At 41.3% G+C, this 12,636-nt stretch overlaps 1 protein-coding gene across 1 annotated transcript in view; it reads right to left on the bottom strand.

Annotated features, from left to right (window-relative positions):
• Positions 1-10,988, bottom strand: part of STMND1 (stathmin domain containing 1) — a 33,681-nt gene extending 22,693 nt beyond the window's left edge. The window contains exon 1 of the mRNA XM_043979313.1: positions 10,908-10,988. Coding sequence (XP_043835248.1) covers positions 10,908-10,988 — 81 coding nt within the window. The remainder of the gene's footprint in view (positions 1-10,907) is intronic.
• Positions 10,989-12,636: the final 1,648 nt, after the last annotated feature.

Genomic DNA, 12,636 nt, shown 5'->3' with positions numbered 1-12,636 from the left:
AATGATTTTTTTTAAAAATTGGCCTATGGCAAGAGAGAGAGAGAGAGAAAGAGAGAGAGAGAGAGAGAGAGAGAGAGAGAGAGAGAGAGAGAGAGAGAGAGAGAGAGAGAGAGAGAGAATCACACAAAGAGTCTTTTTGTGCTTGGGAAGTTATGGGGCACAGTAGATAGAGTGTTGGGCCTCATCTTCCTGAGTTCAAATCTGTCTCACACACTTACTAGCTGTGTGACCCTGGGGAAGTCATTTAACCCTAAATGCCTCAGTTTCCTCATTAGTAAAATAAACTGGAGAAGGAAATGGCAAACCACTCTATTATCTTTGCCCACAAAATCCCAAATGGGGTCATGAAGAATCAGACACAACTGGAAAAGGACTTGATAACAACAATGAAAACATGTAAAAGTCAAAGATACATAGGTTTAAGGCCTACCAGCCTGCCTTGCGGCATTGACAAATACAAGATCCTTGAATAGAAATGACAATAGTCAGGTTATGGTAACCCTCTTAGAGGAGGGAACTTTGTGTTGCTGACTGGTGATCACTAAGAGTTACTCTTGTGGCTTTGGTCTGCATAAAAAAATGTGTAACAGGCAGTGGAACCTTTAAAAGTATGGCTTCTTTTTACGAACTTGAAGGAGAGATGGTGATAGATGCTGTTTGTAATAACTTGTATACATTAAGCCACTTTTTCTTTTTGGTGGGGCAATGAGGGTTAAGTGATTTGCCCAGGGTCACACAGCTAGTAAGTCCAATGTCTGAGGCTGGATTTGAACTCAGGTCCTTCTGAATCCAGGGCCAGTGTTTTATCCACCTAGATGCCCCCCATTAGGCCACTTTCTATAATGAGGAAGGGGGCATATATACATAGAAAAATCTAAAACAGCTCTTTTCATAGTAGCTGCAAATTGGAAACAAAGGGAGTGCCCACCTATTGGGGAATGGCTAAATGAATTGAGATATAGGAATGGAATATTAATGTGCTATAAAAAATGACAGAACAAACACTTTCAAAAGAAATTGGAAAGAACTCTCTGAACTGATGCAGAGTAGGCTGAACTTAACGAGGAGGGAGCAGAATGACCCGGTCAGGCAAGAAGGCCCATGGGAAGTACAGCACTGATGACATGATAAGGGACTTGAAGAAAATTATTGCCACTTAGTCAGGCCCCCATTGAAACAACATCATCCTGAAGAAATGGTGCACAATCTTCAAGGGCCATACTTCCCTGGGTAACCATGAGATCCAGGACAGAATGAACCCAGAGTTTCGGGTTTGTTTTTTTTTTTTTACCAGGAGGGGCATCAGGCTTGCCTACTTTGCAATCTACCCCCTAACCCTTCTGCACATCCATTTTTAAGTCTCAGTAATAAAATAACTTAGATGTTAATATACTCATATGTATATGCACACATGCACACAGACACACACTCACACACACACACACACACAGAGCCCTTTCTAATGGGGGTAGGAAAGTGGTTAGGGTTGATTTTAGAATGAATGGAAACAAAAACCCCCTGAAGTTTGCTGTTCATTCCCTGCAGATATTCATAGTAAGAGAAAGATTGTCACTGTATTACTGGGGAGGGGTGTTCATTAGCTTTTAAGACCTATCATTTTGTATACCTAGTAAAGCAAAACCTCCCCTAAGAACTAATTAGAAATCATGAAGTTTAGCATTTCTAAGTGTAGAATGAAAAAAAAATCTTAATTGAAAATCAGGACTTAATTAAAAGAACATATTCAAATTGAATGCAAATGAACACTTTAGGGCTAAAAAGCCACATTTCTAAAACATGTCAAAATTACCACTGAGAATTGGCATTTTCCCCCCTCCTATTATGAAGTAGCCCAAAATTATTTCATAAATACTAGACATTTATGACATGTCATAAACTAGAGTTCCTAAGATTTTGGGGTCATGGGTTCTTACCCAATTTTTCCAGCAAGTGTGAACATTCATTCACCTACTACCTGCATCTGAGAGGTGTTAAGAGCAACAACATCAAGTTCTAACAGATAGGGGAATTTCACCTTTGATTAAGAAAATGGAAGTGACATGCAATTTTCATAGCCAGAAGTCCCATCTTCCTACTTTCAAACTTGGGATATGGAGAAGATCCCTGAAATCCTTACCTCCTAACAATGCTAATAGAGGTGAGAATTAAAACCCTTTTAATAAATAACTCCTATTTCTAATCTAAGGGAGCTGACATTTTTCTTTTCTTTTTTTTAGGTTATATATGTACAATCACATTAAATATATTTCTGCATTAGTCATGCTGTGCAAGAAGAATCAGAGCAAAAAGAAAAAAAAGAAAAAATAGAGATAGTATGGTTCAATCTGCATCTAGATTCCATAGTTCTTTTTTTTTTCTTTCTGGATTTGGAGAGCATTTTCCATCATGAGTCCTTTGGAACTATCTTGGACCATTGTATTGCTGAGAAGAGACAAGTCTATCACAGTTGATCAACACACAATGTTGTTGATACTGTATACAATGTTCTCCTTGTTCTGCTCACTTCACTCAGCATCAGTTCCTATAAGTCCTTCCAGGTTTCTCTGAAATCTGCCTGCTCATCGTTTCTTACAGCACAATAGTATTCCATTACATTCATATAACACAACTTGTTTAGCCATTCCCCAATTGATGGACATCCCCTCAATTTTCAATTCCTTGACACTGCAAAAAGAGTAGCTATAAATATTTTTGTACATGTGGGTCCTTTTCCCTTTTTTATGATCTCTTTGGGAAAAAGACCTAGTAGTGGTATTGCTAAGTCAAAGGGTATGCCCAGCTTTATAGCCCTTTGGGCATAGTTCCAAATTACTCTCCAGAATGGTTGGTTCAGTTCACAGGAGCTGACATTTTTCAAAGAGTATCAATGGAAGCCTAGTATCCAAAAGAAGGAAGTGATAATTCATCGAACTCTGTCTGCCCTCAACAGACCCAGTCTTAGGAAGAATATTGACAAATAGGGACAAATTCCAAATAGATGAAGTAGGATAATGAATGTACTAAATCTCATTGCATATGAAGCTCTGTTGAAAGGACTGGAATTATTTATTCTGCAGAAGAAAAAAAAAGCTTATTTAGGTTATTTAAAGAGGCTTAGCTTCCAGAAATAAGGATGTGATCATTTCTATCCTGCCTTTTTGAGACTGGGATATTGAGTTGTGGATGCCACATTTTAGAAAGGACATTGATAAACTGGTGGTCATCCAGGACAGGGCAATAAGGATGGTGAAAGACTGGAGTTTGTGTCATATTGTTGTTCTTTGATTTTCGTTTTTGAAAAGGACCAATGACATCACCAATGACATTGGATTTAAGTGAGGCAGAGCTGCACAAAGTCTCAGCCTCACTCTCTCTTCCAGATTTAACAAAGTCCAGTGGCAAAAACAAAAGTCAAGATGACTGATGTTGGCCCAGGATTCAGTGGACGACCTTGGCATCTTCAATGTCTGACCCAAGTTCTAAGCTCTCCATAAGCCTTCTCCCCCTTCCTCATCTGAGCCATCCCTAACCAAGAATCTAAGAGAGAAAGGGAAAGCTGCTTAAATCAAACAAACCATTCATTGACTCTAAAGGTGGAGTACTAACCATTTTTCAGGTTTAAGCCATCCATATTTTTCATTCTTGTGCAACCACTGTAAGGGTGCAGTTCTTTTGGGTCAATCACTCCAACCCCATTCAAAGTAACTAACTACACCTGATACCTTTATCAGGTGAGAATACCTCTACTCAATTACCCAAAGGCATTAAACTAGGTGTGAAAAGTCCTTAATGACTTGCACTGAATTGGATTTAATGAGGGAGGGATATACAAGGTCACCAGCCTCACTTTCTCCTCCAGAGCCATTTGGGCCCAGTGGCAAGATACATATCAGGATGAATGGAGATGGCTACAGATGTTTAAGGCAATTGGGGTTAAGTGACTTGCCCAGGGTCACACAGCTAGTCAGTGTCTAAGGTGAAATCTGAACTCAGGTTCTCCTGACTCCAGGGTCAGTGCTCTATTCACTGTGAATTGGTTGAAGGAAATGAAGATGTTTAACATGGAGACAAGAAGACAGACCAAGGGGTGGGACATGATAGTTGTTTTCAAGTATTTGAAGGGGTGTCATGCAGAAAAGAGATTTGACTTGTTCTCTTTGGTCTAAAACAGAGGGCTAAAAGAGAAACAATTAGGAGAAGGTGTAAAAAGGGCAAATTTAAGTTTGATGCCAAGAAAATCTTTCTGACAAGTAGAGTTGTCCAAAGGTGGAATTGACTATCTGGAGAGGTAGGAGGTTCCCCCTCTTTGGAGATCTTCAAGAAGGGACTGGATGGCCACCTGTTACATATGTTACAGTGGAAGTGCTTGTTGGGGGTGGATTGGACTAGGGTACCACACTGATTCTGTGACTTGGGTGAGCAGGTGGGGAAAGAAAAAAGGATACCCTTTGTTTATTTATCTTCATCTTTTGAAGGACTCTCCTATGGAGAAGGAAATAGACATATTTGTTCTACTTTGCCACAGAAGGTATGAATAGAAGAAATATAGTAGAATGTAAGCTCTTTGGGTATAAGAATTATTTCTTTTTAGGGCTTCCCACTACGCCTTGTACATCATGTTGTTGTTCAGTCTTTTTAGACATGTCTGAGTCTTCGTGACCCCTTTTGGGGATTCCTTGGCAGAGATACTGGAGTGCCTTGCTATTTCCTTCTCCAGCTCATTTTACAGATGAGGAAACTGAGGCAAACAGGGCTAAGTGACTTTCCTAGGATTAAACAGCTACTAAGTGTCTGAGACCAGATTTGAACTCAGGAAAATGAGTCTTCCTGACTCTAGGTTTGACACCTTATCTATTGCACCACCTAGCTGCCCGTGGTACCTTTTAGTAGGCACTTAACTATCAGATTGGGTTGAATTGAAATAGAAGAAATTTTAAAGGTAGATTTCAAGGCAAAATTTGGTAAAAATTACAGGTATTCGAAATTATGTAGAAGCAACCCAGAGCCTGGAGTCACGAAGACCAGAGTTCAAATCCAGCCTTAGACACTTTTTTTGGGGGGGGGGTGAGGCAACTGGGGTTAAGTGACTTGCCCACAGTCACACAGTTAGTAAATGTCAAGTGTCTAAGGCTGGATCTGAATCCAGCCTCCTGAATCCAGGGCCAGTGCTTTATCCACTGTGCCACTTAGCCGTCCCTTTAGACACTTATTAGTTGTGTGACCCAGGGCAACTCAATCTCTGATTGCCTCAGCATTTTTTTCTTTTCTTTTTCTTCCTTCCCCCCCCCCCTTTTTTTTTTTTGGTGAGGTAATTGGGGTTAAGTGACTTGCTCAGGGTCACACAGCTAGTAAGTGTTAAGTGTCTGAGGCCATACTTGAACTCAGGTCCTCCTTAATCCAGGGCCAGTGTTCTATCCATGTGCCACCTAGCTGCCCCTAGTTTTTATTTGTAAAATGGAGACAGTATTAGCTCTGACCTCACAAGATTGTTGTGAGGATCAAATAAGATATTTGTAAAGTGCTTAGCACAGTACCTGACACATAGCAGCAGCTATATAAATGCTTATTCCCTTCTCTGTTAGATGTCTTCAAGCAGAAAATAAATGACATCATCGAGTGGGGACATTATAGAGAAAGGATTTTGTTTTGGATACCATAATCACTTACGTTTCTTCCAGGGCCAAATTTCTGTGATTCTGACATACATTGCTTAAGGTTTTGCCTGTCATAAATTTGGAGGGGATAATTTATCTTTTTAATTTATAGGGACTGGGCATGGTGCTTGCCTGCCTATAGTCCTTGCTACTGGGGAGAATGAGGGTGGTGGACCATTTGAGTATAGGACTTCTGAGCTGCAGTGAGCTAAGGTGATTGGATGTCTACACTAAGACTGACAACTATGGTAAGCCCTGAGGGGCCATGAGGCTGTCTATGGAGGGGCAAATCGCCAGAGTTTGAAAAATGGAGCAGGTCAAGATTCCTGGGCTGATAAATAATAGGATCAGAACTGTGAGTGACCACTATACTTCTTACTGGGGAGATAGGGAAACCCTATGTGTGTATACACAAATACACACATGCCTATATATTTACACAGCACAATATACCTACACACATGCATATATGTGTATATGTGTGTTTGTCTATACACCCAACTGTCTATTTGTGCACATATATGCAAATATAGATACATATACACATACACATATATGCAAATGTGCATGTACATGCATGTATATATGCAATGAATTTACATTGTCATCCTAATAATCCATTTACTTACATTTTAGATAATGAAAATTTTTGGTAGGAGTAGAGAAAAAGTATAAGTTTTTGTACCAAGGGCAGCTAGGTGGTGCAGTGGATAAAGCACCGGCCCTGGATTCAGGAGGACCTGAGTTCAAATGTGACCTCAGACACTTGACACTAGCTGTGTGACCTTGGGCAAGTCATTTAACCCTCATTGCCCTGCCCTCCCCCCCCCCTGGAAGTTTTTGTACCAAGGAACATGGAGTTCATTCCCCCCCCCCCCCATATCTTACTTCCATTTGGCTTTATCTGTCTTTCTTAGGAAAGAGTAATGTATTTGGAATTGAATAGTCATGAATCCTTATCTGAATCCTAATTCATGCTGCTATTACCATAGGAGAGTAGGAGGGGGAAGGGGTAGCTGTTAATAGGACTATAGGAATACTTTGCCTTAATTTATTGTCATACATATCTTTCATCAGGTAAGATGCTTTTACCACCAGTTATGACATTGAAAAGTTATGACTTTAAAGTTATCAGGTATTCAGTTGTCATGTGGAACCCAAAATAATGGTTGTAGGAAGTCTGAAATTGCTCTCTAAGCATCTAAGTCTTTAGAGAAACAAAGAGTTTTCTATGCAGTCTAAAGGAAACTATTTCCTAAAGTTTGGGGGAACTGAGGGGTACCCCCAAATCAAATTAGGATAAGGTGGTTTGTAAAGGGATTTAATAACAGCTACAAAAATATAACTAGAGGTAGAAGATAGGGGAAATTTTCTTTCAAAACTTGATTTTTAAAAATAGTTTGATTTTAGTAAGTAAAATATATATAAGTTCACACATTCATCCAGAAATGAGTTCTTAGGTACAAATAGATATTTAAAAGTAATTTAGTCCACCCCCTGACAACATCAGAGGTTATTCTTATCAATGTTGGGGAAATTTATTAGGTAACCTTTGAATTATGCATGCGGGAAAAGTACAATTCTCCTGCTGAGAAGAGTTTCAAATGCTTTACTGCACATCATACATTATTCTATTACAATTTCTTCTCATCACTTCAGACTTAGGCAAGAGTGAAGAGAAAGCATGTAAACAGGTCTTACTAAGTCTTATTCAGAATATTTTAAAGTTGTACAGTTAAAAAAAGATACTTCATGCAAGGAAATATGTTCATATTGACTCATTCTTAAATTACATTTGAAATGCTGGGTGGTACAGTGGATAGAGCACCGGCCTTGGAGTTAGGAGGAGCTGAGTTCAAATTTGGTCTCAGACACTTGACACTTACTAGCTGTGTGACCCTGGGCAAGTCACTTAATCCCAATTGCCTTACCAGTAAAAAGAAAAAGAAAGAAAGAAAAGAAAGAAAGAAAGAAATGCTGAATTTCTCTGAGGTGTTCTATGCATTTATGTAAGCAACTGAGGTATGGCAGAATTATACTAGTATACTAATGAGGCCTCTCCTGAAACAAGACTTCAGATTTGGCTCTCCCTCTCCATCTCCTACCTGGCCCCTGTTCTCCCTGCCCCTTTCAAAAAAAAAAAAGGAGTGTACACACACACACACACACACACACACACACACACACGAATGGACTAGAATATAGACTAGAATATCGAAGGGAATTAAGGCATTTAAAAATTAAAGTTTGGTCATTGCTATATACATAGGCAATAGTTTCAGACCCTTATGTCTCACTGGATTTCTGGTTTCTAGCTTTTCCCTTCTTCAACTCATCTGTCACAAAAGCTACCAAAATAATTTTCCTAAAGCACAAATCTGACAATGTCATTCCACTACTCAAGAAATGAAGAACATGACTCCCTCTTATCTCTGTAATAAAAATACAAACTTCTTAGCTACACTTAGAGCCCTTTACAGTAGGGCCCCAGCCTATCTTTCCAAGCAAATTACAAATAATTTTCATTTGTATACTCTACTTTCCCAGTCAAAGTGACTTATTTGTTAAACTCCAGACCTAATAGTTCATCTTCCAGCCCTTTGTAGAGCTCATTTTACCTCTTACCTTCTGCCTCAGAGAATCCCTACCTCCCTTTAAGGCTCAGTGAATGTACCATCTCCTACAGGAAGCCTTCCCTGGCTTCATTTGTTGTTAGTATTCACTCTTTCCTCCTCAAATAGTCATCTGTTAAATGTTGCATCCTTCCAGAAGAATATAAGAGAACATGGGCTGTCATATTTTTCTATTTTTATTCCCAGTGGCTAGCACAGTACCTACCTTAAAAACTCAATAATGATATGCACAATTTTTAAAGTTTATCTGGGATCAATTTCATTTTGCCCACCATCAAGGCTCTAGGTATTCTCTACCAGGACATTATCATACAGAGGATGGAAAGTACCAAGAGCTACAGGAGAGGAAGACAGCAGAAAGCTAGAAACATTTGCTAGCCTACTAATAGTCATCCTGCTCAGAGTTTGGCAAATCTAAATTAGATTCTAATATGTTTTTGTTGATCAATTGTTTTCAGTCATATCTGACTCTTTGTGACCCCGTTTGGGGTTTTCTTGGCAGAGATACTGGAGTGGTTTGCCATTTCCTTCTCTAGCTCATTTTTACAGATAAGGAAACTGAGGCAAACAGGGTTAAGTGACTTGCCCAGGATCACACAGCTAGTACATGTCTGAGATCAGATTTGAACTCAGATCTTCCTGATTTCCAGGCCACACTCTATCTACTGTGCTACTTAGCTTCCCCAGACCCTATCATATTTTTTTTTAAACGATGACACACTTTGGCTATTATATTTAACTGAAAAGTGATCTATGCATGCTTTTTAAAACTTAGTGGTTTAAAATTAATTTCTATAGAATCCATTGAGACCACTCTGTTCTAGTTCCGCTCTTATTTCCTGAGTAGTGAGAGCCATGCTCGAAGAATATCAGTGCACACAAGGCTCACTCATACTTCAAACTAAGCTTTGATTCTTCACCATAGAGAAAAGATAGCTACAACAAACTCTCTACTATGCACCTGAGTCTGCCTAATGGGTAGCCCTTGTCTTTAATCTCTGTGGCATTTGGATGCCCATGTAAAACCTTTGCTTTTGGCACTTACCTTTAAAGGAGGCAACCCTAAGGTATCATGGATGCCCATTTATTGCTTTCCACTAAAGACTAGGTTCCTGACTACCATGGTTATATTGGAGGGACACCAAAACATACTCTTGCCAAAAATAACTCCCTCATTGATCACATCTCAAGTTACTCAACTTCCCATATTACTTTCTCACCTAGGATGTCAACTGGTAAAGGGGAAATTATATCATCAGCCATTAATGCTTCAGCTTAAATGAGTTTATTCAGATTAGGTTCAGTTATTTAACAGGGTGATTAGGGAAAGGGACCTAGGTCAGGGAAGAGCATAAGGGTAGCACAGAGGAGGACAGGCCCAATATTTACCTTAGGGTAAAAGACCTTGGGCAGAATGACAAATCCAGAATTGGAAAGGTGCTCAGAGTTTATCCCGCACAACTAAATACTTGGTGGGAAAGGACAATATCTTGAAAAAAGGCTGATAATATGACAGGAGCATCAATTTAGAACTGTATGAGATACCAGAAATTCTTTAGCCCAACTACTTAATTTTACAAAGTAAATTTGCTCCAAGTTAACAGGAAACCAGTAGCAAAGCTGGGATTTGAAACTACTGTAGATCTAACTCCACCCCATGATTTTTCACTACACAAGAAGGGGAATGTAGGTCGATTTCTTGTACTGCAGAACTTTAGCTGGGGCCAGCCCTGTGACCATTCTCTAATGAATTGAAAAGGCTTCTGGGAATATGAATGTGGGAATTTGGCGGGGGGGGGGGGGGGGGGGGGGGGGGGGGGGGGGAAGTGACTTTTGACATTTCTACTAGATTTTCTCTCTGCCTCTCCCTAGTCTATCCCAATTTATATATCTTTTGTATAGTGGAGAAAGCAATGAGTCTGAAGTTCAAATCTCACCCCCTGAAATTAACCCAACTGTGTGACCTGGGGCAAGTCACAAACTTCCAGGACCTCAGTTTACTTATCTGTAAAATGAGAAGGCTGGACTAGATGCCCTCCATCCCAACTCTACATCTATGACCCTAAGATCTAGAGAGATTTCTATGGAGAAAACCAGTATTTTGTGAAGCTGACTTTGCATTTAACGACTGTAGATGGCAGCTCTCTGAGAGATCTCAGCTCTTCCATCTTCCGGGAAACTCCCTACCTGCCTATTGAGAGATGCTGCTAAGCCAAACTATACAAGCAGGACCCAGCCAGCGTTCAGCAGCCAATTTCCCCGTCTCCTCCCTTTGGTTCGCCCACCTTTCCCTCTCCAGCTGCTCTATCTGGCGCTCATTAAATTAGCAGACTGTCAACCTTGAGCTGAATGGCATCAGTGCCAAACCTGCTCATTCAAAATGAGATGCCTTCCCTCCCTTCCATAGGCACCCCCCCCCCCCCAGGCTGTTCAACGGATGCAAGGGGTTGTAATCACTGGTGTCCACTTGTCAGTTTTAGCTCCCTGCAGTCTGTAGTGACCAATGTCAACTCCCATTCCCCCTTCCCACCCCCAACAACGGGGACTGAGGAAGGGAGAGGGTCGCAGCGGCCCCTACCCCGTGAAACGGCTTGAAAGAAGTCGATTTTTTTTTTTTTACCTCGCTCCCTTTCTCCCAGCCCTTCTTGGGCTCCGGGACTGGCCGCTGCTCTTCCACAGGCTTAGAAGCCCCGCACCCCATCACTCTCTTTGCTCGCTTTGGCCCCCTTGGCCTCTAACTCTCGTGTCCTCGCCTCTCCCCTACCCCACTAGCCCCAGCAGCCAGCAGTCGGCAGCCAGGACCCAGCACACCTCCAGCCGCGCCTCTTTTATAGGCTCGGGAGAGAAAGGAGCTGGGGATTTCGGGCAAGCGACCAGAAGCTGTTGCTACAATAGAAGGCGTCACAAAGTCCCGGCGGGAGTTCTGGACCCGCGGCGGGGTTCGAAGGCCCAGCTTTCTTTTGTAAGAACTAGAACGGACAGTCGTCTACAAGAAACAAGAAACTTGGGGCCATTCCAGTGCACTCCATCGTGGAGGGGATCCCGATCGCAGGGGCCCGGGGGAAAGCTATCAATTGTAGTCAGTTTCAGTCAACAAGCATTTTTATTAAGCGTTTAATGTGTACCAGGGATTGTGCAAAGCCCTGGGAATACAAGGTAATAAACTCAAAACAAATGAGTAAATAAATAAATACATAATAGACAATAGGTGGATGGATGGATCAATGAATGGATGGGTGGATGGATGATAGATAAAACAAACACAACCACACTGGCCTCAAGAAGCTCACATTCTAATGAATGAGAATATACAATCATGTATATATAGAAACACTGGGTAAATGGGAGGTAATCGCACAGTGTAGACCCTGAGGAATGAAGTGGGAAAGGAGAGGCCAGAAAAAATCAACGAAAGAAGGTGAGATCTGAGCTGAATCTTGGAGGAAATCAGAAAATGCACGAGGTGGGGTTTGGAGGGCAAATATTCCAGGCAAGAAGGACTGAGGCTCGGTGTAAAAAGGCGTGGAGTCTGGAAAAGGAGTTTGTGGTCTAAACTTTTTCCACCCCTTTTTGCCCCAGAAATATTTTCACGACCCCAGGTATATAAAATAGGTATTCATAGCCTTTTGCTGTTGCCAAATTTTTCACGACCCTCACAGTTACACCACAGGGTTTTTTTTTGTTGTTGTTTGTTTTTTGCAGGGCATTGAGGGTTAAGTGACTTCCCCAGGGTCACACAGCTAGTAAGTGTCCAGTGTCTGAGGACAGATTTGAATTTAGGTCCTCCTGAATCCAGAGTCGGTGCTTTATCACTGCACCACCTAGTTGCCCCTACACCACAGTTTAAGAAGCTTCGGTCTAAGAGACTTCGAGACCAGTGTAGCTTGATCACAGAGTGTGTGGATGGTAGTAACAGTGTAAGAGGATTTGGAAGGTCCGAAAGTGCAGGCTGTGCATGAATCTATTTCTCCTTTCTGACAGATAAAAACCTGGCCAGAACTTAGCATCGATCGGGTCCAAGATCTATTTCATTTTCGCCCAGAATGAGGGCACCAGGGACAGGTAGCTTGGGAACAATCTGAGAACTTCCCAAAAGGACCCGAGAGCAGTGAGAGACAGGAACATACACGCAGCAAACAGGTCATAGAGGAAGCACAGCATGACCTCAGAAAGGGTCTATACTGTGAAGTAGCACTTGAAACAAACTCAAGGAATCAAACGACTAATAAACTTTTATTAAGCACCTACTATGTACCAAGCACTATGCTAAGTGGTAGGGATACATAAAAAAGCCAAAGAGTCTCGGGGGCAGCTAGGTGCAGTGGATAAAGCATCGGCCCTGGATTCAG

This window comes from Dromiciops gliroides, chromosome 1 (genome assembly GCF_019393635.1).
Source record: "Dromiciops gliroides isolate mDroGli1 chromosome 1, mDroGli1.pri, whole genome shotgun sequence".
NCBI classification, from domain to species: Eukaryota; Metazoa; Chordata; class Mammalia; order Microbiotheria; family Microbiotheriidae; genus Dromiciops; species Dromiciops gliroides.
The sequence above is the reverse complement of the archived record's forward strand: the minus strand, read 5'-3'. Positions and strand labels throughout refer to the sequence as shown.